The following is a 23,283-nucleotide window of genomic DNA, read 5'->3' as shown; positions in this document are numbered from 1 at the left end:
TGCCCTCTGTAAAACTTTGGAATCAAATCATTTGCTAATAAAGTGCTTTTCATTTCTGGTTGGCTGAGAAAGCAAGTGCATTCATCGCATGGACAGCCTGATAATGTTGTTGTAAAACCTTGCACTTTGAGAGAGTTGCAAGTTCTAGATACATAGATCACCAGATGGTTGAACACATTTTATTCAATATTCTGAAGCCTCATTTCATCTAAAGACTGCACTCTCAATAATGAAGAATTGGCAGTTACTAAAGCACAAGCCTAGATTATTGTGCTCAAATTCTTAGGTGGGAAATGAATAATTAAATAACAAGCACACCAATATTGCCACAATTTTTGATGAAACAATTGAACTAGAACTCTACAGCCACCTTCCTTATGCATTGTTTCTAGTTTCTAACTAAAACATATCTAACAAACTCTAACACATTCTTTTGACTGCAGAATAAGAAAGTGAATCTAAGTAAATGAAAATGGAAAGGGTAAATAAACAAGGTATTTTCCCAGAGTTGGGAGGAGTCCAGAACTAGAGGGCATAGGTTTAGGGCGAGAGAGAGGAGATATTTAAAAGGGACCTAAGGGACAACTTTTTCACACAGAGGGTGGTGCTTATATGGAATGAGCTGCCTGAGGACGTGGTGGAGGCTGGTACAATTACAACATTTAAAAGGCATCAGGATAGGTATATGAATAGAAGGGTACAGAGCAATACGTGCCAAGTGCAGGCAAATGGGACTAGATTAATTTAGAATATCTGGTCGGCAAGGACGGGTTGGACCAAAAAGTGTCTGTACATCTCTAATGACTCCAAAAAGCTGAATAAAACCAGAATTCAAGGTAGTCACTAAACAAACCAACGGCACATACAGTACCGTTCCTTTTGCAAATATGACTAGATATGACTGTTCTAAAAGGAATTGTTTTTACCAATTACCATTTGTGACAGCAGTTTAATATTTTGTAACTTGCTGATCAGATTGGACAGTGGTGCTGTAGAATGGCAATAGGACTTAATTGAAAATAAGCCGCCAGGTGTTGCATCATAAAATGTTAATTTCCATTGAGCTAATTTGTATTTACAAACCATTTCAAAGATTGAATAGTGTGAAATGTTGTATACAATGTGAACACTGCTACATGTCAGATAAAAAGTTAGAAATACATCTTTATTCTGTTCCCAACTGTTTGAACATTGGCCACATTGGAAACAAACTTAGATAAACTTGGCTTCCAGTGGGTAAACTTTCGAAAAATTTCAAGCCAACTTTTAAACTTTTATCAGTGCTATATAAATAACTGTTGATTCTAATTGGTTCCATGACTGAGACATTAAGATAGTTACTAAAAACCTGAATATGTGGTTTATTCCCTGCCAATTTTGAGTCCACAGTTGAACTGTGCAAGCAAACTTAATATTTATGATTTCTTTGAAAAAGAATGATAAATTTTCTTCAGTTGAATTGCCATACTCAGGATAAAAGTTTTCAATGTTCTCATTCTATTCTCTTTTTTTAAAAGAAGGTGGGGAGAAAGATAGAGAAAGAAACATCTGTATAACATTGGAACAATGGGTCCTTTAAGTGCTAGATTACTTGAGGATTTGATTCCTTGTAAAGCATCCAAATTTGAGTAAATGATCATGTCAGTAGGTTGTCTGGGAAACAAGTTCATTTTGGGTGTGATTCTGTCTTCAACAGTTCACATTTTAAGGCTTGAGAACAAGTTGGCTTCCAGAAGAGAAAATCTCTCTCTCAAAACTAAATTCAGTTGAAACTTTTTATGGTGGCTAAAATGTTTGAAATCTGGCTAAGTGAAGATCTCCAAACAGTGAGTTAAATTTGTGGGAGTGGGTGACTGAATTATAGAATTTAGCTCCAGAGACAAAGAACACTAAACCAGTGCTCTGACAGGAGGCAGCTCAAGAAACTTGAACTGCTGTTGAGCAGGAGGTTACAACCATAGCCAACAGAAAACCTGTCCTTAAAGAAGTAGAGGGGCCCAAGAAATCTCGACCCATCTGCAGATTTTTAAAGCAGTGCACAAGATCAAGTTATCTGCGGTGATGTTATTAGAGGTACAAGTCTAATGGGTGTAATAAGGCAATGTGGTTTGAGAGTGTTTATCTTAACATAATTATAGCATTATGAGTTCATGAGTTTATATTTTAAGCAAATGGTTATTTAAGCTGTATGTATTAGTATTCATATCCTCTGATGTTTCTGCTAAAATGTCTTTTGCTTTTACTTGTGACTTCATCCTTTTAGTAAATGCCAGGGTTCTTGCATTCCACAAATAAAATGCTACTGCTCTCTGCTGAAATCATAACACTAATTACAGGGTAATGATACTGTAATGATATTGTAAAGTGAAAACATGATTGTATGGCCATAATTTTTCTTACTCCCTCCTGGCTTTCCCTACTTCTTTGGATAAGCTTCACCATCAAAATAAAGCTCAACTGGCATCTTAGTGATTCACTGTGGTCAAAACGAGAGCACCATGGTTACCTGGCTCACTCAAACCAGCAATCAACATGGCACTGTGAGCAGTACATATGCCTTCTTACTTTATGCAACAGACAAGACCAAGGATTCAAAACCAATCTTGAGTAATTCCTACCAGAGTTCCAGCGTGTAACAAACTGTTCCAACTCAAATTTTTCAGAGTTGGTAAGAACACACAAGTCTGGAAAGGTGTGATAGGCAAGGAAAGAATAGGGAAAGCAAACTCAAACTAAGTCACCAAGCTGAAAAATGAGTGAGTAATAATACATCCCATGTCAATGTAGCTGACGTTCTGGGAAAATACTGGAGATGCACTCTTGACAAGGCTACACAGCTATCTCCATCACAGAGGGAGAAGAGGAGACAGACAGAATTACAGGAACAAAAAAATTCTCAGTACTGTCGGCCACAGAAAAGATAATTTCAAAGATCCTCCTCAACCATCTCCCAATGGTTTGGAGATGCCAGTGTTGGACTGGGGTGTGCAAAGTTAAAAATCTCACAACACCAGGTTATAGTCCAACAGGTTTAATTGGAAGCACACTAGCTTTCGGAGCGACGCTCCTTCATCAGGTTCCTTCATCACTATCACCTGATGAAGGAGCGTCGCTTCAAAAACTAGTGTGCTTCCAATTAAACCTGTTGGACTATAACCTGGTGTTGTGAGATTTTTAACTTTGTATCTCCCAATGGAGTTGCAGTTTGGCTTTTGCCCATTGAGAGGTGCTAAAAACACAATGTGCATTAAATGGCAAATGCTGCACAAGACAATGAACACCAGTAACTGTTGCACGTAGCCTTTTGCTAACCCAGGAAAGCTATGAAGATCTCAACTTTAAAGAGTTACAAATTATCTTGCTCAAATTTCGCTGATCTCAGAAATATGCCGTCGTTGCCCAACTATTCCATGACAGCATGTAATTTGAAACCTTCACCAACTGAACCACCACAAATTCAGGGAAAAAACTGGAGTCAAGTAAGACGATGCCACTGATTTAATTTATCTTAACTTTCCTCCCTGCAATACTGCATACCGCCTTCAGCAAATTCCTGAAAAGGATATGGAAATAATATACAGAACAGGAAACTGTTCACGTTAGGCTGCCTTTAATTCAAAACCAAAACCAGTCCAACCTGAGTCACAGAACTTCAGTATGCCAAGGAAACTTCTGAATGTGCATGTAAGTTAAGCTCCGGGTCTTTGCCAACTCCTTCCCAAACTGTATGAGGAGATGGGACTTTCACTAAAACTCCAAAAATTAAGGTCCACTTGTAACCAAACTTGCTCAGTGAAATAGCTCCCTCGTTGATTAAAATCAGTGGTGACATCCTGGAAAATGTGGGCTATTTTCCATACTCTGGGAACTTCCTCTTGACAAAGGAAGACAACAAAGATGAAATTCATCATCACTTCCAATGTGTCAGTTCAGTATTTAGTCAATTGAAGAGGAGAAAATTTACCGAAGAATTTCAAACCTGAGACACATAATGGCAACAGTAACCTCCACAATCCAGTACGTTTTGAAGACATTGACAAACTACAGCAGGCACAAAGAATTGCAGTGATCCCTTTGCAAATGCTCCGAATTTAATGGCAAAAGACAGAAGTCCAACCCTATTCTAGACTAACGCTCCTCAGTGCAATGCTAATCACTAGACATCAGTTCCCACTGGAAAGGTAATGTTCTTCACGACCTAATACCAGACTCCAGGAGCAACTACTCTCCTTGGAACTGGGTCACCACAGAAGACTCTCACAAGATGAGTGGAAATGCTTGGAGGAAATGTTCAATGCATCCTCGAAGAAGTCAAACAGCCCCAGCGATGGGTGCAAGGTCCCGGCTTGTGACTGGCCAAAATGGAAAAGGATCATTCACGAAGGCACCAAACACATTAATAGACTGTATCAGGAACATGTGGAAATTAACTGCAGGTGACAAAAGCAGCACACAAATCTCCAGACAGGCCATCTACCCAAACCGCTACGTACAGCTTGCTCCACATGTGGCTGATCACGCCCTGAATGTATCAGGCATCAAACTGGAATGCAAGTCGTTCATGTAATTTTTAAAAATCTTTTGGCTCAAACTTCAAATGAGGGGTAGTAACTACACAACATTTACAATTTTGATTGATTTTCCTTCTAACCAATACACAGTAGTAACCAGCGTCACACTTTTTTATGCATTCATGGGATGAGGGTGTTGCAGCATTTATGGCCCATCCTTAATTGCCCAGAGGATAGTTAAGAGTCAAAGACATTGTTGTGGGTCTGGAGACGTGTCAGCCAGAGTAGATAAGGATGGCAGTTTCCTTCCCTAAAAAACATTATCAGCCTGACAGGTTTTTCTGACAATTGATTCCAGATTTTTATTGAACTCAAATTCGCCATGGTGGGATCTGAACTCTTGTCCCCAGGCCATTGCCTCAGTATCTGGATTAACAGTCCAGCAATAATACCATTAGACCATTACCTGCCCTCAACTTGCTTCAAGACACACGTCTATTATTCCCCCTGACTCAACAACCAAAATGAATTTAAGGAATTATGGTTCAAATCCTGAAGTCTGCACAGACTATGGGAAAATTCAAATCGTACTCAGCAACTATCAATATGTGGTACTTTTAAAAATCTAATCTTTACTGCCAGTAGATTTATTTGAAGAATGAAATTACTGACCAACAGAACAGTTCAATATTTAGAAGTAATTTGCAAGTATAGAGAAGTACAATTTAGTTATCACCAAGTTTAAATTCATAAATGATAATAATGCTATAACCATGTCATCTTTTCTTTTCTCTAAAGTAACTGTTACCTCTCATATTCAAGGCAGTGGTCAGAAGTTACCAAGTGTATGTTGCTATGCTTTCCTTACATGACAAATTAGTTGTAATTTTTCAATAATTGAATAAATTTAATAATGAATTTTATTGTGCCATATAATCCAAGCTACAAAGCTGTGTGGTCCACTTTTGTCATGCAGTTTTCTTTTCTCCCCCCACTCAGTTGAAGAATGTCCTCGAAGATGTATTTCTTTGCCACGTTATTAATTTGAAATTTACAAACAACTAACTGGTCAACACATTATTCTAAAATCTGAAACATAAACCTTCCTACAATCCCAGCTATCTTGCAGCACACCACAAATTAAATTTAGGAACTGTGGAAAAGCTTCCATTTGCTGAAAAATAAAGCATCCAAATTACATTGGACCAGATTTTGTCCTATTAGCTTTAAATCCACTAGCACTTCATGTATTGACAGCCATATGTTAAAAGTTACAATAATTAAACAGAAAACAAATTCTAGAAATGCACTTTTTAAACTTCATAGGAAATGAGTGACTGAAATGATGTACGTGAACTAGGACAATTGGCCTCTTTTTAAAAAGAGGGACAAGATTTCAAATACTTGCATTTGAAAACTGAGTGAAAGAAAAATTGTTCAAACACTACCCAGTTCAACACCAGATGGCTGAAAGTGTTTTACCGTTATGGATTAGTGGTGCTGGAAGAGCACAGTAGTTCAGGCAGCATCCGAGGAGCAGTAAAATCGACATTTCGGGCAAAACCATTCATCAGGAATAAAGGCAGAGAGCCTGAAGAGTGGAGAGATAAGCTAGAGGAGGGTGGGGGTGGGAAAAAGTAGTTGCAGTGGGAGAGGGACTCCCTGAGATTCTTGTAGAGAGAGGACGACAACTTCCTCCTCTCTCTCCAAGAATCTCAGGGAGTCCCTCTCCCACTGCAACTCCTTTCTCTCCACCCCCACCCTCCTCTAGCTTATCTCTCCACTCTTCAGGCTCTCTGCCTTTATTCCTGATGAAGGGCTTTTGCCCGAAACATCGATTTTACTGCTCCTCGGATGCTGCCTGAACTGCTGTGCTCTTCCAGCACCACTAATCCAGAATCTGGTTTCCAGCATCTGCAGTCATTGTTTTTACCATTATGCCTGTTGTTCTAACAGAGATCTTTTCCCAATCAGATTTTCAGCCAGCTTCTTAGACAAGTCAGGTAAATTTCAATTCAAATAAAATTCATATTTATTTTGATATTTGATCAATGACAAGGGGGAAGAGTAACAGAACAGAACACACTGCAGTACACCAGAACTGCAAAAAGAAGAAGAGGAACACCTATATAAGGTATTCGCCAAAAACGGATACCCGCGCAACTTCATCAACAGATGCCTAAGAGAAAGACCATGGAACGAGGACATACCACAACCAAAAGGACTAGCCACACTACCATACATCAGGAGCATCTCAGAACTGACAGCCAGACTACTGCGACCCCTAGGACTCATAACGGCACACAAACCAACAGCCACGCTCAGACAACAACTCACCAGAACGAAGGACCCGATACCCAACATGAGCAAAACTAATGTAGTGTACAAAATACCATGCAAGGACTGCACAAAACACTATATAGGACAAACAGGAAGACAGCTAACAATCCACATACATGAACATCAACTAGCCACAAAACGACACGACCAGCTATCCTTAGTAGCCACACACGCAGACAACAAGCAACATGAATTCGACTGGGACAACACTACTATCATAGGGCAAGCCAGATAGAGAACAGCCAGGAATTCCTAGAGGCATGGCATTCATCCACAAACTCCATCAACAAACACATCAACCTGGACCCAATATACCAACCACTACAGCGGACAGCTGAAACTGACAACCGGAAGCGGCAGGGACACACCACTATAAAAACCGGAGGAAACATCAAAGAAGTGCTTCGCAGGAGGCTCCCAAGCACTGATGATGTCGCCTAGCCAGGGGACGAAACATTTGCAACAAAAACTTCCAGCTCGGCGAACAGAACCACAACAAGAACAGAAGGAAAACATCTTCAATTCAAACCATGCTATTAAATAGTAAAAGCAGCTCAGCCTATTTTTTAACTCCCACAAACAAGTTTACAAGGTATTCAGGATCTAGGTCCACTACAAACACTGAAGTCACAAGCTTCTTACACCTTAGTCCAGACATCATTTTCAAGTGCACATTGGTCCAAGGGAAAGCAGGACCAATGCAGATTTAGTATTTTTTGTTGGTACACCTCAATGAGCAGAATCTACTGTATGATCATACAAAGGGATAGAAGGTACAGTTACCAAATATCCAAGGTAGACAGGAAAGTAAATTGTGAGGTTATAAAAAGACATAGACAGGCTAAGTGACTGGGCATGTGAAATTGTCACATTTTGACAGGCAGAATAAAAGTAGCATATTATCTAAATGGTAAGAGATGCAGTGGAATCTGGGTGTCTTCTTGCATGAGTCACAGAAAGTTAGACTGCAGGTGATTAGTAAAGCTGAAGGAATTTTGTCATTGATCGCAAGAGGAACTGAAAACAAAATGAGAGAGGGTATCCTTCAGTTAGAGGGCGCCGGTGATACTACATCTGGAGTACTGTGTTTGTGTGTTAGATACAGTTGAGAAGTTGACCAGACTCATACCTGGAATGTATGACTCATCTAATGGGGGCAAAAGAAACTATTTTCTAATCAACCCACTCAGACAACATTATGCACCTCTGGAACAGGTAGTACTAGAACCCGGATCTCCTGGCTCAGAGGTAGGAATACTGCCATTGTGTCACAAGAGCCGGTTTGACAGGCTAGGTGTGACTAAGAGGTAACTTGATCGAAACATAAAAGATCTGAGAGATTTTGACAAGCGAGATGCAGAATGAATGTTTCCTCTTGGAGGAGAACCATACAACCAGGAGTCATTATTTTAAAACACAGCTGCTGAAGCTTTTCCTCCCCCCTCTCAAAAGGATCACAAATCTTTGGGACTATCTTACTGGAAAAAGTGGCAGAAGTAGATAGATCCCTGTTAAGCAAGAGGATATAATGTCACCAGTGGTTGGTAGGAATGCAGATTTAGGGTTACAATCAGATCAGCTACAATTTTACTGAATGGTGGAGTAGTGAGATGTTGGATAAAATGGGTCGACTCCTGCTCCAAGTTAGTTGGTCTGGATCAAATAAAGAAGGATGGCAACTTATCGGCCAGTGAGAACACAAAGAGCCATGATTCACTTTTGTGTTTTAATTTTCAAAGATTTGAAAGTTCCAGTTCAAACACAACAAAGTCTGAAAGCACAGTAAAATCAGAACATTTCAACATAAATCTAATCAGCATTAAAATTTTAAAAGATGAATCATACACATTAAATTATTTTACAATGATACGCTTAGATTAAAAACAGATCAAATTTTAGTTCTCTCACCCCATAATTAACATGAAGCTGCCTTTGGAAGGTTTAGACACACATAAGCACCTAACAGTGGTAATTAACTTCTAATTAGTTATTGGCTCACAAGCAATTAATTTGCTATCTATAAAAATAGTTACTAAATACCTAGAGCATATTTGATTACCATTTTGAGAATTAACTGCTAAACTATAGCTACAAAACACACTGCTTTAAAAAAGAAAGCACAGGATTTGTCTCAACGACAACAGATCAACTCTGACCTAATACAATCAGGGCATAAATAAAGATTACTCAGAAATGTGTTTTCTTTCCAGATACCTAGTCAATGAAAAGCTGGCATCATATTCTAAAACTTTCTTACATTTCCTATTGCTTTGATTTAATTCCACTTTATGTTCCCTGTATTAGTAATTTTGGCTGAATAGAGAACGCCTATGTTTTAAGAGAGGTTAATTCTCTAAAAGGAGGCACCAAATGATAAGCCCACATTATCTAGCTTCAGAGTACCTTGCTACCTCACCGTAGTTAACACTTACCTAAGTCAGTGTTTGGACCTGCCAAAAGCTGCCTGAATTTCTCTAGTCGAAACATTTCTCTTTCTGTCATCAAAGAAGCAGAGGTATTATGGTCTGTTATTCTTGCTACCAATGGAATTGTTGATCGAGGAGGAACAAACTGCTGCCTCTGAAGAGGAGTCTTCTCAAAATTATCGAAAGCTGGAAATTACACAAAACTATATTATAACCAACAGAATTACTGCATTTGAAATGTGTTACAAATATATCAACACAAAATAAAATTGACTCAAAAAGGATTTCAACACTCCATCGCACTTTGCATCAAAATAGAAACTTAAAATATTTATAGTCAAACAATCGAATATTAAAAAAATGCTGTTGCATGCCATTCTTAAATCAACATTGAGATTTTCCAGGACAACTACATACCTGCTGTTGTTCAACTCAAACTAATCAGATGCTACTACTAATGTAAATTACTGCATGTTATGACACCAGGACACCCAAATGGAATGGCAATGATGGGAGAATTAACCTTTCAATCAGGCCTGGATACTGCTCTGCCTCATTTATTGATTTGAGACAAGTGACTTGCATGCATCTGCCTTCCACTCACTGTGCTATACTTGAGAAACTATGCTTTTAATGGGCAGGAATTACTATATTTTCTGCTTCTCACCTACATATTTTAAATAATCTCTTTAAGTATGCTGTTTGCATTCAAATACATCTTCCAAATGTTGCACCAAGTCCTACCCCTCCAATTTACTAACAGTGGCATGAAGACACTGCTCAAATAAATAATGCGACATGGATATTTGCACAGTAAACATATCTGACCAGGAAGTAATCTACCTTTTTCTATTACTCTTGTATTATTTCCTGGAGTTTTAAGGATATTTGCATCAACATGACCACAAGATGATATGTTTGGCTAAACTGTAGGACAACACCACATCAGGATGAATGCACCAAATTTCTAAATTCAATGGTTGTACCATGATATACTGTATTAGCGGGTTTTGAGAAGATTTGCAGCTCAGGTTGAGGTTCTGGATGTAGACTTGCTCGCTGGGCTGCAAGGTTCATTTTCAGATATTTTGTCACCATACTAGGTAACATCTTCAGGGAGTCTCTGGACGAAGCACTTGCTATTTATATGTTTGGGTTTCCTTGGATTGGTGATATCCCTTCCTGTGGTTACGTCATTTCCTATTCTTTTTCTCAGGGGGTGGTAAATGGGATCCAAGTCAATGTGTTTGTCGATAGAGTTCCGGTTGGAATATCATGCTTAGGAATTCTCGTGCATGTCTCTGTTTGGCTTGTCCTAGGATGGATGGGTTGTCCCAGTCAAAGTGGTGTCTGTCCTCATCTGTACATAAGGATATTAGTGAGAGTTGGTCACGTTTTTTTCATGGCTAGTTGATGTTCATGTATCCTGGTGGCTAGTTTTCTGCCTCTTTGTCCAATGTAGTGCTTGATACTGTTCTTGCACAGTATTTTGTAAATGACATTAGTTTTGCCTGTTGTCTGTATAGGATCTTTCAAGTTCATTAGCTGCTGTTTTAGGGTGTTGGTGGGTTTGTGGGCTACCATGATGCCAAGAGGTCTGAGTAGTCTGGCAGTCATTTCCAAGATGTCTTTGATGTAGGGAAGAGTGGCTTGGGTTTCAGGATGTTTTGTCTGCTTGTTTGCTTCGTGTGTTACTGAGAAATTGGCAGACTTTATTCATTTCTCAGCAACAAACGCAAACAAGCAGACAAAATGTGTGCAGAAGCCCTAGCCACTCGCCACTACATCAAAGACTTCTCTGAAATGATTGCCAGACTACTCAAGACCCCTTGGCCTCACTGTAGCCCACAAACCCACCAACACTCTAAAACAGCAGCTAATGAATTTGAAAGACCCTATACAGGCAACAAGCAAAACTAATGTAATTTACAAAATACCGTACAAGAACTGTAACAAACACTACATTGGACAAACAGGCAGAAAACTAGCCACTAGGATACATGAACATCAACTAGCCACAAAAATAACATGCCCCACACTCAAGTATCCTTACATACAGATGAGGAAGGACACCACTTCGACTGAGATAACACATCCATCCTAGGACAAGCCAAACAGAGACACACACAAGAATCCCTAGAAGCATGGCATTCTAACCAGAACTCTAACAAACACACTGACTTACATCCCATTTACCAACCCCTGAGAAAAAAAGGTAATGACATCGCCACAGGAAATGAAGTCACCACAGGAAATGGCATTACCAACCCAAGGAAACCCAAACATAAAAATAGAAAGCAGGCTACACCACCAGTGCTTTATGCAGAGGCTCACTGAAAATGTGACCTAGCATGGTGACAAAATGTCCAAAAACAAACCTTCCAGCTCAGCAAGCAAACCTACATCCAGACACTGCATTAACACAACTTGGGCGAGGGCAGAGAAAACAGTAAACACAATGCTAAACAGATCAGAGTTTTAAACATTGTTCCAACTATACTCTTTATATTTTAGTCACACTTTAAACTGGAGTAAACAAAAGGTAAATCATAGAATGGCAATGATACCTTGCATTTATTCAAGTGATTAATTTGAGTAATGAATAAATGTTGTACTACAACCACAAAGTTCAGAAAAAAATTCAAGGTCGCTGCTTCTCACTACCAGCTACACGTAAAGCTACATAAGTCTCTAGGTATAGGATTTTGCTTTGCAGCTAAATTAAGTCCAATTTTAAAAATTACTACAATTACTACATCACTCTCCATTTTGCTTGGTTTCAAACCATGCATACTGATGGCTACAAGATTACCTCAGCACGTCATGTTGCTAAATCCAATACAGAACTAGCTTCTGGTACTACACTCGCACCTCTCCACAGCAGCATTTCTATGAGACACAAAGCAAATCCAGCACTTGTCACGTCATTGTGCGAGCACACAGAAATCAAGTCCTGCTGTTCCCATAGTTGACACAAAGGTTAGGAATTTTATCGAAGTGCACAAAATCTCAAATTTACCTATCAGATAAACCCAGGATAACAGAAAACATTGACAAATAAATATATTCTAACAACAGGTAACCAACGATGAATTGCTGACATCCCAATCTACCAGTTAAAGTTCTAATCCCTTTCTAAAACTTCTTGAACACATATATATTCAAAGACAAATAGACATTGGTATTATAAGCAAAGGGAATGAAACAGAAATCAGTTTGGCTGCAGTCCACAGAGTTAACTGAAATGATAGTTTTGCTTTGCTTTCATCAAGAAACTTCAGCCATTTTGGAAAAGTCAACAAGGACTTATAACAGGTCGATCACATCACACAATAAATAAACCAAAGGATTGTGATTTTCTTCAAAGTTCCATGGGACATGAGCATTACTAGCAAGGCCAGCATGAATAGCTCATTCCTAACCACCATTTGAGAAAACAGCAGTGAGTTGCCTTTCTGGACTGGTGCAGTCCATGTTGTGTCACTACACTCAATGCTGCTGGAAACAAAGTTCAAGAATTTTGACACAGCAACAATGGAAGAACAGAAATATTTCCAAGTCAGAATAGTGTGTGAATTTGGTCGGGCTGGGAGTGGGGATGGCAACCTGCAGCTGCTACTTATTCTTCGAAGTGGTAACTGTCACATATTTTTGAAGTACAGTCAAAGGAATCTTTGCAACTTGCTACAGTGCCTCAGATGATGCATACAGCTTCCAGCACTGTTGGTTTAGCAGAACTAATGGTTAACATCCCAGATAGAATGTCAATTAAGCTGATTGCTCCAAGATGGTGTTCAACCTGGAATGCTGCTGAAGTTGTACTCATTCAGGCAAATACGAAATATTGCATCACATTCCTAATTTGTGCTCAAGTTGTTCACTTTGAAAGAAAGAACAAAAGAACAGAGTAGCATTTAAATGGAGAAAAAATGCATCTGAAAGCTGTAACACAAAGGAACTGGGTGCTACGTGCATACAACAGTTAGCTCACAGCAAGACTAATGAAATGTTCACCCTTATTTCATGGGGTTCGAGTCTGAGAGTAGGAAAGCCTTACTGCAACTACACAAGTTGCTGATGGTACCACATCTTTGGTACTCTGAGCAGTATTAGTCCCTTTATTAAAGGAAAAGTATCATTTCATTGGAGGCAGTTCAGAGAAGGTTCATAAGGATGATCCCTGCTATGGAAAGATTGTCTTTTGGGCAAAGATTAAACAGGTTCAGACTCTACTTACTGGAGGTTACAAGAAAGAGAAGTGACCTCATTGAAACATACAGAGTTCTTAAGGGGCTTGCCAGGGTAAAATAGGGTGATGAATTATTTGCCCCAGAATATCTAATGTCTGAACAGTTGCTGAAGTCATAGTACTTATGCTGAGTTAAGTTTCTGGCCAATAGCAAACCCCACAAAGTTGATGATGGAGGAAATAAGCAACAGAAATGCTATTCAATGAGAAGGGGAGGTGTCCAAAATCACTCATCGTAAATGGTCATTACCTGATATGGCACAAACATGACTTACCACTTATTCACTCAAGCCTGAATGTCATCTAAGTAATTGCAACAACTGGTCATAGCCTGCTTCCTTCTGAGGATAGTATTTGAGCTAGTAACTAAAGTAGTAGACACAGAAATACCTATGAACATTTTAGAAGGCATTCAATGAGGATCTACATAAGAAATGGTTTGCTAAAATTCAAGTTTATGGAACTAACAGCTAATTATTGACCTGATTAGAATACTGCTGAGGTGGTACAGAGATAATGGTAATGTAATCAAACTGGGAGGAAGTGACTGCTGTCAGCCCGCAAGGATTTATGCTCTATTTATTAATGACTTAGCTTGCACAATAGAGAGCCACATATCCAGGTTTGCAAATGCACTACAAATTGGTAGAACAGCACAGGTGCATAAATCTATAAGATTGATGGATGAAGCAAACGGGAAAAACTGTCAGGTGGATTTCAGTAAAAGTAAACATAAGGTGATCCAAAATGCAGAAAGCGAGGAGAAGTTTTCAAGTCTCTATAGACTGATAACTGTAGGTACAAAAAATAATAAACAAGTAAATGGAATGTAACTCTTTCCAAATAGATGGCTAGAATACAAGAGACAAGACTATGCCAATTCCTGAGTAATAGAAGTGCTATATGCAGTTTAATAAGCACTCATTCACAAGAATATTTCTAAGGCTCCAACAATTAAATTGAGAAGAGATTTTACATCAACTAGGCTGGTATTTCCCCAAAATTAAGGGATAATTTGATTGACGATTTAGATTTTGAAAGGAATGATGAGACAGAGAAAAACAACTTTTGCCGATGAACAAAAATTAGAGGATACACAGGTATATTGTTAAATTATGAGTTGGGAGACATATTAGGAAACACAACACAAAAGATGGTGTAACTTTTGACCACAATAAGCAGTGGATGTCAGTTCAATTACTTTCAAATCTGAGGTTAATGTTTGCAATCAGCAGATATAAAGGATACATGGTCAAAAAAATGGATGAACTTTAGGGTAGAAATAAGCTGTAATTTTATTGAATGACAGAAGAGGCTCAGGGGGCTGAGTAGCCAAAATTAATTCCTATTAATCATTGAATAGCATAGTCGGGAAGGGAGCTGTTGTTCCATCAAGTCTGTGCTGACTCCAAAGAATAATCCAATCAGTCCTATTATCCTGCATCCAATCAATAACCCAAGCTATATCTCTGCAATTTTTATTCCATGTTCTTACCCAAATCGTGTCATCAGCAGCAACAACAGATCTTTAAAAGGTATTCCTGTTCTATATACAGTCTGTAGAATCGCAAACTGTATCACCTATGTGTTTGCCTCTCTTTACAAAAGATAAAGAGAAAAGCACAATAAAAATGAGATACAAGTTCAAACCAATTCAAAAGCAAATCAACTCTGATAAGATAATTAAAGTTGAGTTCTGATACAAGGACCCATATACACAGAAGCAGTTTTAGAACTATCCAAATATATTTCTTGTAGCATTCACACAGACAGAGGAGGAAGAACTCTTAACTTGAGAACTTCAAAAGAATAGTGTGCTTGTTGATTACATTATACAGCATCACTTGGATGGGTTTTTGAAATATTTGAAAGTTTCAAAATTATTATCAATAAACATACACGGAACAAAACAGATATAGAAAGCAGTTACATTTGGAAGTATTTCCAGATTTGTTCAAATATTTGAATCGGACACATTTTACCTGAACTTTAGAAAATGGGCCACAATGACAAAATTAGTTGAGAGCCAAGGAAATGCAAGCTATAACAGTGATTGCAAATATCTGAGACAATAAAAGAAAAGGACAATAACCTAAAAGAAAATCACATGATCTCATAAATCATTACCATTAGACCTAAAACATCAAAGTATCATGTAAAATTTTAGCAAATCAGAAGCTAATCAATTATTTTGTGTTGAATTGGTGGACTTAAAACTGAGTGCTGGGACGAAGGTGATGTGATATTATAAACTTCCGAACTTTAATAACTGTTCCTGGATTGAAAGAATCAAAGATAAAACGTTAGACAGGAAAAAGCAGCAATAACTCTGTCTGGAATAAACTATTAAAAGGACAAGGACAAACTTATGTAGGAATTGACATCAATTAGCCATGCCTGGGAGTTGTCGTCAAAGCTACACGAACAAAACTGTTCAGACATCTGCTTGATGAATGGCTGCCTTCTGCCACAAGGACAACTCAGTGCCCTGCAGAAGAATTTAAGGAGTTAATCAAAGGAAAGCTGTGTTTTCAAACAGACAGCTAACACAGAGTGTAACAAGAAAAGGACGAGTTACTTCTGATCAGAAGGCAAGCTACAGACCAGGGGTGCCAAAGGAGTAGCCAATAATTTGGGTGAAAGAATCTGAAATATCAAAAATGTCACCCCATAGACCCAACGGACAAAAAGCATTCTGCTTAAGAATCCAACACCAGAACTCTTCTTCAGCAGGATTTCAAACAAATAGGCAAAGTCTTTTCTCATAGGTTTAGGGTGAGAGGGGAAAGATATAAAAGAGACCTACAGGGCAACCTTTTTACACAGAGGGTGGTACGGGTATGGAATGAGCTGCCAAAGGAAGTGGTGGAGGCTAGTACAATTGCAACATTTATGAGGTATTTGGCTGGATATATAAATAGAAAGCGTTTAGAGGGATATGGGCCGGGTGCTGGCAGGTGGGACGAGATCGGGTTGGGATAGCTGGTTGGCATGGACGGGTTGGACCGAAGGGTCTGTTTTCATGCTGTGCATTTCTATGACTCTATAGCAACACTGTACATGGGTCAAACCCTGGACACAGAGACAGATATTGACACTGTTAGTTGGAATCATAGTTAAATTCCATCATTCATTGGGTAATAGCCAATTTGAGTTGCGAGCCTTAACTTGGTTACTTGAGGGATTTTCTTTTGGTTGCTACACGGAATAAAGTTTAAATTATTGTTTTAGTACTTGATTGCCTGTGGGATTTCTTCATAAGTAACTGAATTAAAGGTAGCTTGCCATGGTTTACCCACAACGGTGGATCTTAGACTCTTTTCAAAATCTCATATTGTATGCATTTCACCTTTAAATGTTTCACTGCAAAGTTACTATTTAAAATCTAAAATTCATCCAGACTTTAAGTAAGGATGTACAAGCTCTAATTGACAGCGGCTGAAGTTATGAAATAAGAAAACTAGATTATTTATTTTTTGTTAAGGTGCCAGGGGCTAGACTAACGTACAACTACTAAACAGAAACAGGTCATCCCAACTTTGAAAAGAATGGTGGATGTTGGATAAGCAATTGAGAGAGGGGGAGGTGATGCTCCTTTGCTTTTGCTAACTATCAAAGTAAGATGTTCGTTAAGTATCTGTTAACAAGTTACGGTATATTCTATTTTTAAAGATTTAAAATAGTATAGAACAGGTGCCAAGGTAAAATATATTTTTAAAAAAATTAAGTTATAATTAGCACATTTAGGATAGCAGAATATGAAACAGCTGCAGTATGAACATGAAACTGTGCAACACAGGAATAGGCCATTTAGCCCAACATGTCTGTACTGACCATGATGCTCCTCAAAACCAATCCTATTCAACTGCACACGATCCATATCCTTCTATTCCTCACCTGTATCTGTCTAAACGCCTCTTAACCATTGCTATCGTATCTGCTTCGGCCACCTCCCCTGGCAGCACATTCTAGGCATCCACTAGACTCTCCACAAAAAAAACCTTGCCTTGCATATCTCCTTTAAACTCCGCCCCGTGAGCAACCTTGTGAAATACAGACAGCCCCACCCTCAATCATCTTTGTCACTTCCTCAAAAAACTCAATCAAATTAATCGAATCAGAGTACTGAAACAGACCCTTCAGTCCAACTAATCCATGCTGACCACAATCCCAAACTAAACTCATCCCACCTGGCTGCATTGACCCATACCCTCCAGACATTATTTATTCATGCACTTACCAAAATGTCTTTTAAATGTTGTAACTGTACCTGCATCACAACTTTCTCTGGAGGTTCATTCCACATATGAACCACTCTCCATGTAAAAAAATTGCCTCATGTCTTTTTTAAAATCTTTCTCCGCTCACCTTAAAAATATGCCACAAGTCTTGAAATCCTCCACCCTTGGGAAAAGACATCTGCCATGCACCTTCTCGACATCCCTCATTACTTTATAAGTCTCTGCAAGGTCACCTCTCAACTTCATATACTCCAATGAAGTAAGTCCAAACCTATTCTGCCTCTCTTTTTAAGTCAAACCCTCTATTCCAAATAACATTTTGGTAAATCACTTCTGAACCCTCACCAGATTAATATTATTCCTCCTTTAATAGAGGGACCAAAACTGGACACAGTAGCCCAGAAGAGGCCTCACTAATGTCATGTACATCCTCAACATAACATTCCAACTCCTATGTCAAAGATTTGAGCAGTGAAGGCAAGCATTCATCTATGTGTGACAAAGAATAATGTACCTGAACCTACTTTTAATTGTGTAAGTCTTGTCTGTGTTTGTTTTTCAAAAATGTACAACTCACATTTATCCAAATTAAACTCCATCTGCCACTCCTCAGTCCAATGATCCAATTGATCCCGATCTTTTTGTGATCTTAGATAGCCCTTCACTGTCCACTATACTACCAATCCTGGCATCATCCACAAACTTACTCACCACGCTTTCTAAATTCTCATCTAATATCATTTATATAAATGACAAACAACAGTGGATCCAGCACTGATCCCGTAGAACACAGTTGGTCACAGGTCTCCAGTCCGAAAAACTCTCCACCACTATTTCCTGTTAAGTCAAATTTGTACCCAATTGGAAAGATTTAGATTTAGATTAGATTACAGTGTGGAAACAGGCCCTTCGGCCCAACAAGTCCACACCGACCCGCCGAAGCGAAACCCACCCATACCCCTACATTTAACCCTTACCTAACACTACGGGCAATTTAGTATGGCCAATTCACCTGACCCTGCACATCTTTGGATGGTGGGAGGAAACCGGAGCACCCGGAGGAAACCCACGCAGACACGGGGAGAACATGCAAACTCCACACAGTCAGTCGCCCGAGGCGGGAATTGAACCCGGGTCTCTAGCGCTGTGAGGCAGCAGTGCTAACCACTGCTAACCAGGGTGAAAGCTCACCCTGAATCCGTTGAGCTAACTTACAAATTGGAGAAACAAAACTTTCCCGCGCAAAACCATGCTGACTATCCTCAAAAAAGTCCATTCATTTCCAAATAAGTAAATCTGTCCCTCCGAATCTTCTCCAATAATTTTCCTGCTACTGATGCGAGGCTCACCAGCCTAACATTTCCTTTATTATCCCTGTTGCCCTTCTTCAAAAAGGAGCAACATTGGCTATTCTCCAATTTCTAGGACCTCACCTGTGGTTAATGAGGATACAAAGATCTCTGTCAAAGCCACAGCAATCTCCTCCCTTGCCTCCCACAATACCCTGGGATAGATCTCATCAGGACCAGGGAACGTAATTACTTTAATATTTATCAAGACACCCAACATCACCTTCTTAATATCAAAATGCCCTAGAATATTAATATACCCCTCCCTAATCTTATCATCCATGTCCTTCTCCTTGGTGAAAATCGATATGAAGTAGCATTAATGACCTTATCCATTTCCTGTGCCTCCATGCATAAATTCTCTTTGTCAAGTGGACCCATGTTTTCCCTAGCTATCTCTCATGCTTCTAATATACATATGCCTTTGGATTATCCTTTACCCGACTTGCCCAGGACATTTCATGAACCTTTTTTAATTCCTTGTTTAAGTTCTTCCTTGCTTTTTTTATATTCTTCAAGGGCTAGTCCACGTGGATACTCCTCGACACCAGTATGATCCATAGGAAACATGTCCACAGAAAGCATTTGCAACTCAAACAACTTCTGCATAGACTTTGAGCTGAGGCCAAACAACACACATTGCAACACATCATGAAAGATTAGAGTTACCTTTAATATCACATTGAGTTACCTTGAATATTTTGTGTCAGGAGTCAGCTACATCACTTACTTTAGGGACCTGTGATGAGATTTGTGGTCAGTGACCAGGGAGTGTGAATGCAGCGAAAGTGGCAAGGAAACCCAGATGCCAGGACTACAAGAGCTTCACAGTTTGCAACTGTCCAATATATTTGAAACTCTTTCAGTCTGTTTAGATGAGACTGAGCATTGAAGGGTAGATAAGATCATTGTTATGGTACAGAAACCCAATCGACTGGAGAACAGATTAAGAGGTCACAACAGACAGCATAGAAAAGAGGATTGACTATATTACTTGAAGGCACAGATCTCAAGTCCTGAAGGCTGTGTTGCTTGCCTGGTATATCAGCGTAGGATCTACTCAGGGCTGGACAGGAATTTATAGTGAGAGGGACAGATCCAGTCAGCATGGTCTATGATAGTACCAATAACATAGACACGACCAAAAGCAAAAGGTTCAGTGTAATAAGCAGAAGGAGCTAAAAACACAATTAAAATACAGAATCCCAAAGTTAACAATCTCTAGATTATTAAATGAGCCACTTGTAAATGACATAGGACAAATCAGATAAGGGAGATCAATGCGCGGCTCAAAAACTGATGTGATACAAGTAGGTTCAGGTTCATGGAGTACTTAGATACTCGTACGCCAGAAAGTGGGAGCTGCTCTGTTGAGACAAACAATGTCTACTTTACTGGAGCTGGTCTTCTGGTAAATTGCATCACTAAAGGTAGAGAGGATTTAAACTAGATGGAAAACACCATGGCAGGAAGTGGTATAGAGTAGAAATGATAGTAAATCAACAGATAAAGCCAGAGATTAAGAACAAAAGTAAAAGCTCTGCACATAACACTGAAAATTGATAGACGAAGTGTAGCACAAACAGAAAAAAAAACTCTCACGATCTGATAACCATTACAGAAATATGGTGCAGGATGACAAAGATTGTCCTTCAGTTTTTACACCTCAAAGACATTTAGAGTCATAGAGATGTACAGGCCTAGGAAAAAGTGGCATTCTTTAGCAGAATAGAGAAGGATCACCAAAGTTTAGAAAACCAGGATGGAGAAACAATTCATATGGAAATGTGAAATTATAAAGGCAAGAATGCACTTGGGGGGAAAAGTATACATACTCTTTCATCTCATCACAGAATGCAATATAGGGAAGAAAGAATGAGAGCTTGTCAGAAAGGTATGATAATAATCAGGGAGGAATTATATTTAAAACATAGATAAAATAATGAAATGAGCAAAGGCAGCCTGGATGAGATTACACAACATTCTTGGGTTAGTTTGTGAACATTGTGAAACTCAACAGACAGCAGTCTACAACAGACCTGGCAATGTGAAATGAGATACGATTTATTAATAATTTCAACAAAGGAACAACTTGGTACCAATGTCCATAATATGATTGAATTTTGCTTTCAGTTTAAAATAGGAGAATGGAGCCAAGGTAAATATCTCATACTTAAATAAGGCCACTTATGATGACATGAAACCAGAGATAACTGAAGCAAACTGGCAAATTTGGTTGAGGAGAAAGTGAGGTCTGCAGATGCTGGAGATCAGAGCTGGAAATGTGTTGCTGGAAAAGCGCAGCAGGTCAGGCAGCATCCAGGGAACAGGAGAATCGACGTTTCGGGCATAAGCCCTTCTTCAGGAATGAGGAAAGTTTGTCCAGCAGGCTAAGATAAAAGGTAGGAGGAGGGACTTGGGGGAGGGGCGTCGGAAATGCGATAGGTGGAAAGAGGATATATTTCCCTCCCCTCCCCTATCAGCGTTCCGTAAAGACCACTCCCTCCGTGCCTCCCTCGTCAGATCCACACCCCCCACCAACCCATCCTCCACTCCCGGCACCTTCCCCTGCCACCGCAGGAGGTGCAAGACTTGCGCCCACACCTCCCCCCTCACCTCTCTCCAAGGCCCCAAAGGAAACTTCCATATCCGCCACAGATTCACCTGTACCTCCACACATATCATCTATTGCGTCCTTTGCACCCGATGTGGCCTCCTCTATATTGGGGAGACAGGCCGCCTATTTGCGGAGCGTTTCAGAGAACACCTCTGGGACACCCGGACCAACCAACCCAGCCACCCTGTAGCTCAACATTTCAATTCCCCCTCCCGCTCCACCAAGGATATGCAGGTCTTTGGATTCCTCCATCGTCAGACCACAGCGAAACGATGGTTGGAGGAAGAACGCCTCATCTTCCGGTTAGGAACCCTCCAACCACAAGGGATGAACTCGGGTTTCACCAGTTTCCTCATTTCCCCTCTCCCCAGCCTGTCTCAGTCAAATCCATCAAATTCAGCACCGCCTTCCTAACCTGCAATCTTCTTCCCGACCTCTCCGCCCCCACCCCAGTCTGACCTATCACGCTCACCTTGACCTCTTTCCACCTATCACATTTCTGACGCCCCTCCCCCAAGTCCCTCCTCCCTACCTTTTATCTTAGCCTGCTGGACAAACTTTCCTCATTCCTGAAGAAGGGGTTATGCCCGAAACGTCGGTTCTCCTGTTCCCTGGATGCTGCCTGACCTGCTGCGCTTTTCCGGCAACACATTTCCAAATTTGGTTGAGGGGCAGATCAAGAAAGATATAGTACCAGATGTTTCACGGGGGAATATTTCAGAGTCCACAGAATGAATACATTCCAACAAGAAAGAAAAATTCCACAGGGGATGGAGACACACTCTCTGTGGTTAATTAAGGACATTAAAGAAGGTATTAAGTCTTAAAAGACGACACAATTGGGCAAAAACTGGTGGCACAGCAGAAGACTGGACAAAAATATAATGAACAGCAAAAGAAGGAAAAATTAGTTCGTAAGAGAAAGTTCACATGAAATATAAACACAGATTGCAATTGTTAGAATAAATATTTTAAAAATAAATTAACAAAATGAACATAGGTTCTATTGAAAGCCACTGTGAAGAATTAAGCATCAAAAACAAGGAGATGATAATCAATGAACATAAATTTCACATCAGTCTTCAATATGAAGAATACAAAAGTAACATACCACAGATAGCTACAAGTTAGAAAATAGAAGGGATGAAGGAATGCAGGAAAACAGCAATCATCATGGAAATGGTATGAGCAAATTATTGAAGTTGCAGGTTGACATATTCTGGATCCGAAAGAAAGACATTCAAGGGTCTTAAAAGAAATTGGTACTGATGCTGATCATTGTTTTAAATTTCCAAAAACGTCCAAGATTCGGGACAGTCTTATTAGATTGGAAAACAATATTCAGAAAGGGAGGAAGCCAAGAAGCAGGAAATGGCAGGCAAGTAAGCTTAACATTTATCATGAGATGATAGAGTCATAGAGATATACAGCATGGAAACAGACCCTTCGGTCCAACTCGTCCATGCTGACCAGATATCCGAAATTAATCATATCCCATTTGTCAGCACTTGGCCAATAACCCTCTACATACTTCCTATTCATATACCCAT

The 23,283-nt window shown here is 39.5% G+C and overlaps 1 protein-coding gene across 7 annotated transcripts in view; it reads right to left on the bottom strand.

Moving 5' to 3' along the window:
- The window catches only part of tbc1d22a (TBC1 domain family, member 22a), a 402,297-nt gene that overhangs the window by 358,563 nt on the left and 20,451 nt on the right, over window positions 1–23,283 (bottom strand). For all 7 annotated transcript variants that reach the window (XM_043713707.1, XM_043713705.1, XM_043713710.1 and 4 more), the window contains exon 4: window positions 9,284–9,463. In XM_043713707.1, coding sequence (XP_043569642.1) covers window positions 9,284–9,463 — 180 coding nt within the window. The remainder of the gene's footprint in view (window positions 1–9,283; window positions 9,464–23,283) is intronic.

Source organism: Chiloscyllium plagiosum, chromosome 23, assembly GCF_004010195.1.
Source record: "Chiloscyllium plagiosum isolate BGI_BamShark_2017 chromosome 23, ASM401019v2, whole genome shotgun sequence".
Taxonomy (NCBI): domain Eukaryota; kingdom Metazoa; phylum Chordata; class Chondrichthyes; order Orectolobiformes; family Hemiscylliidae; genus Chiloscyllium; species Chiloscyllium plagiosum.
Note: the sequence above shows the minus strand (reverse complement) of the source record. Positions and strands in the feature narration are given on the sequence as shown.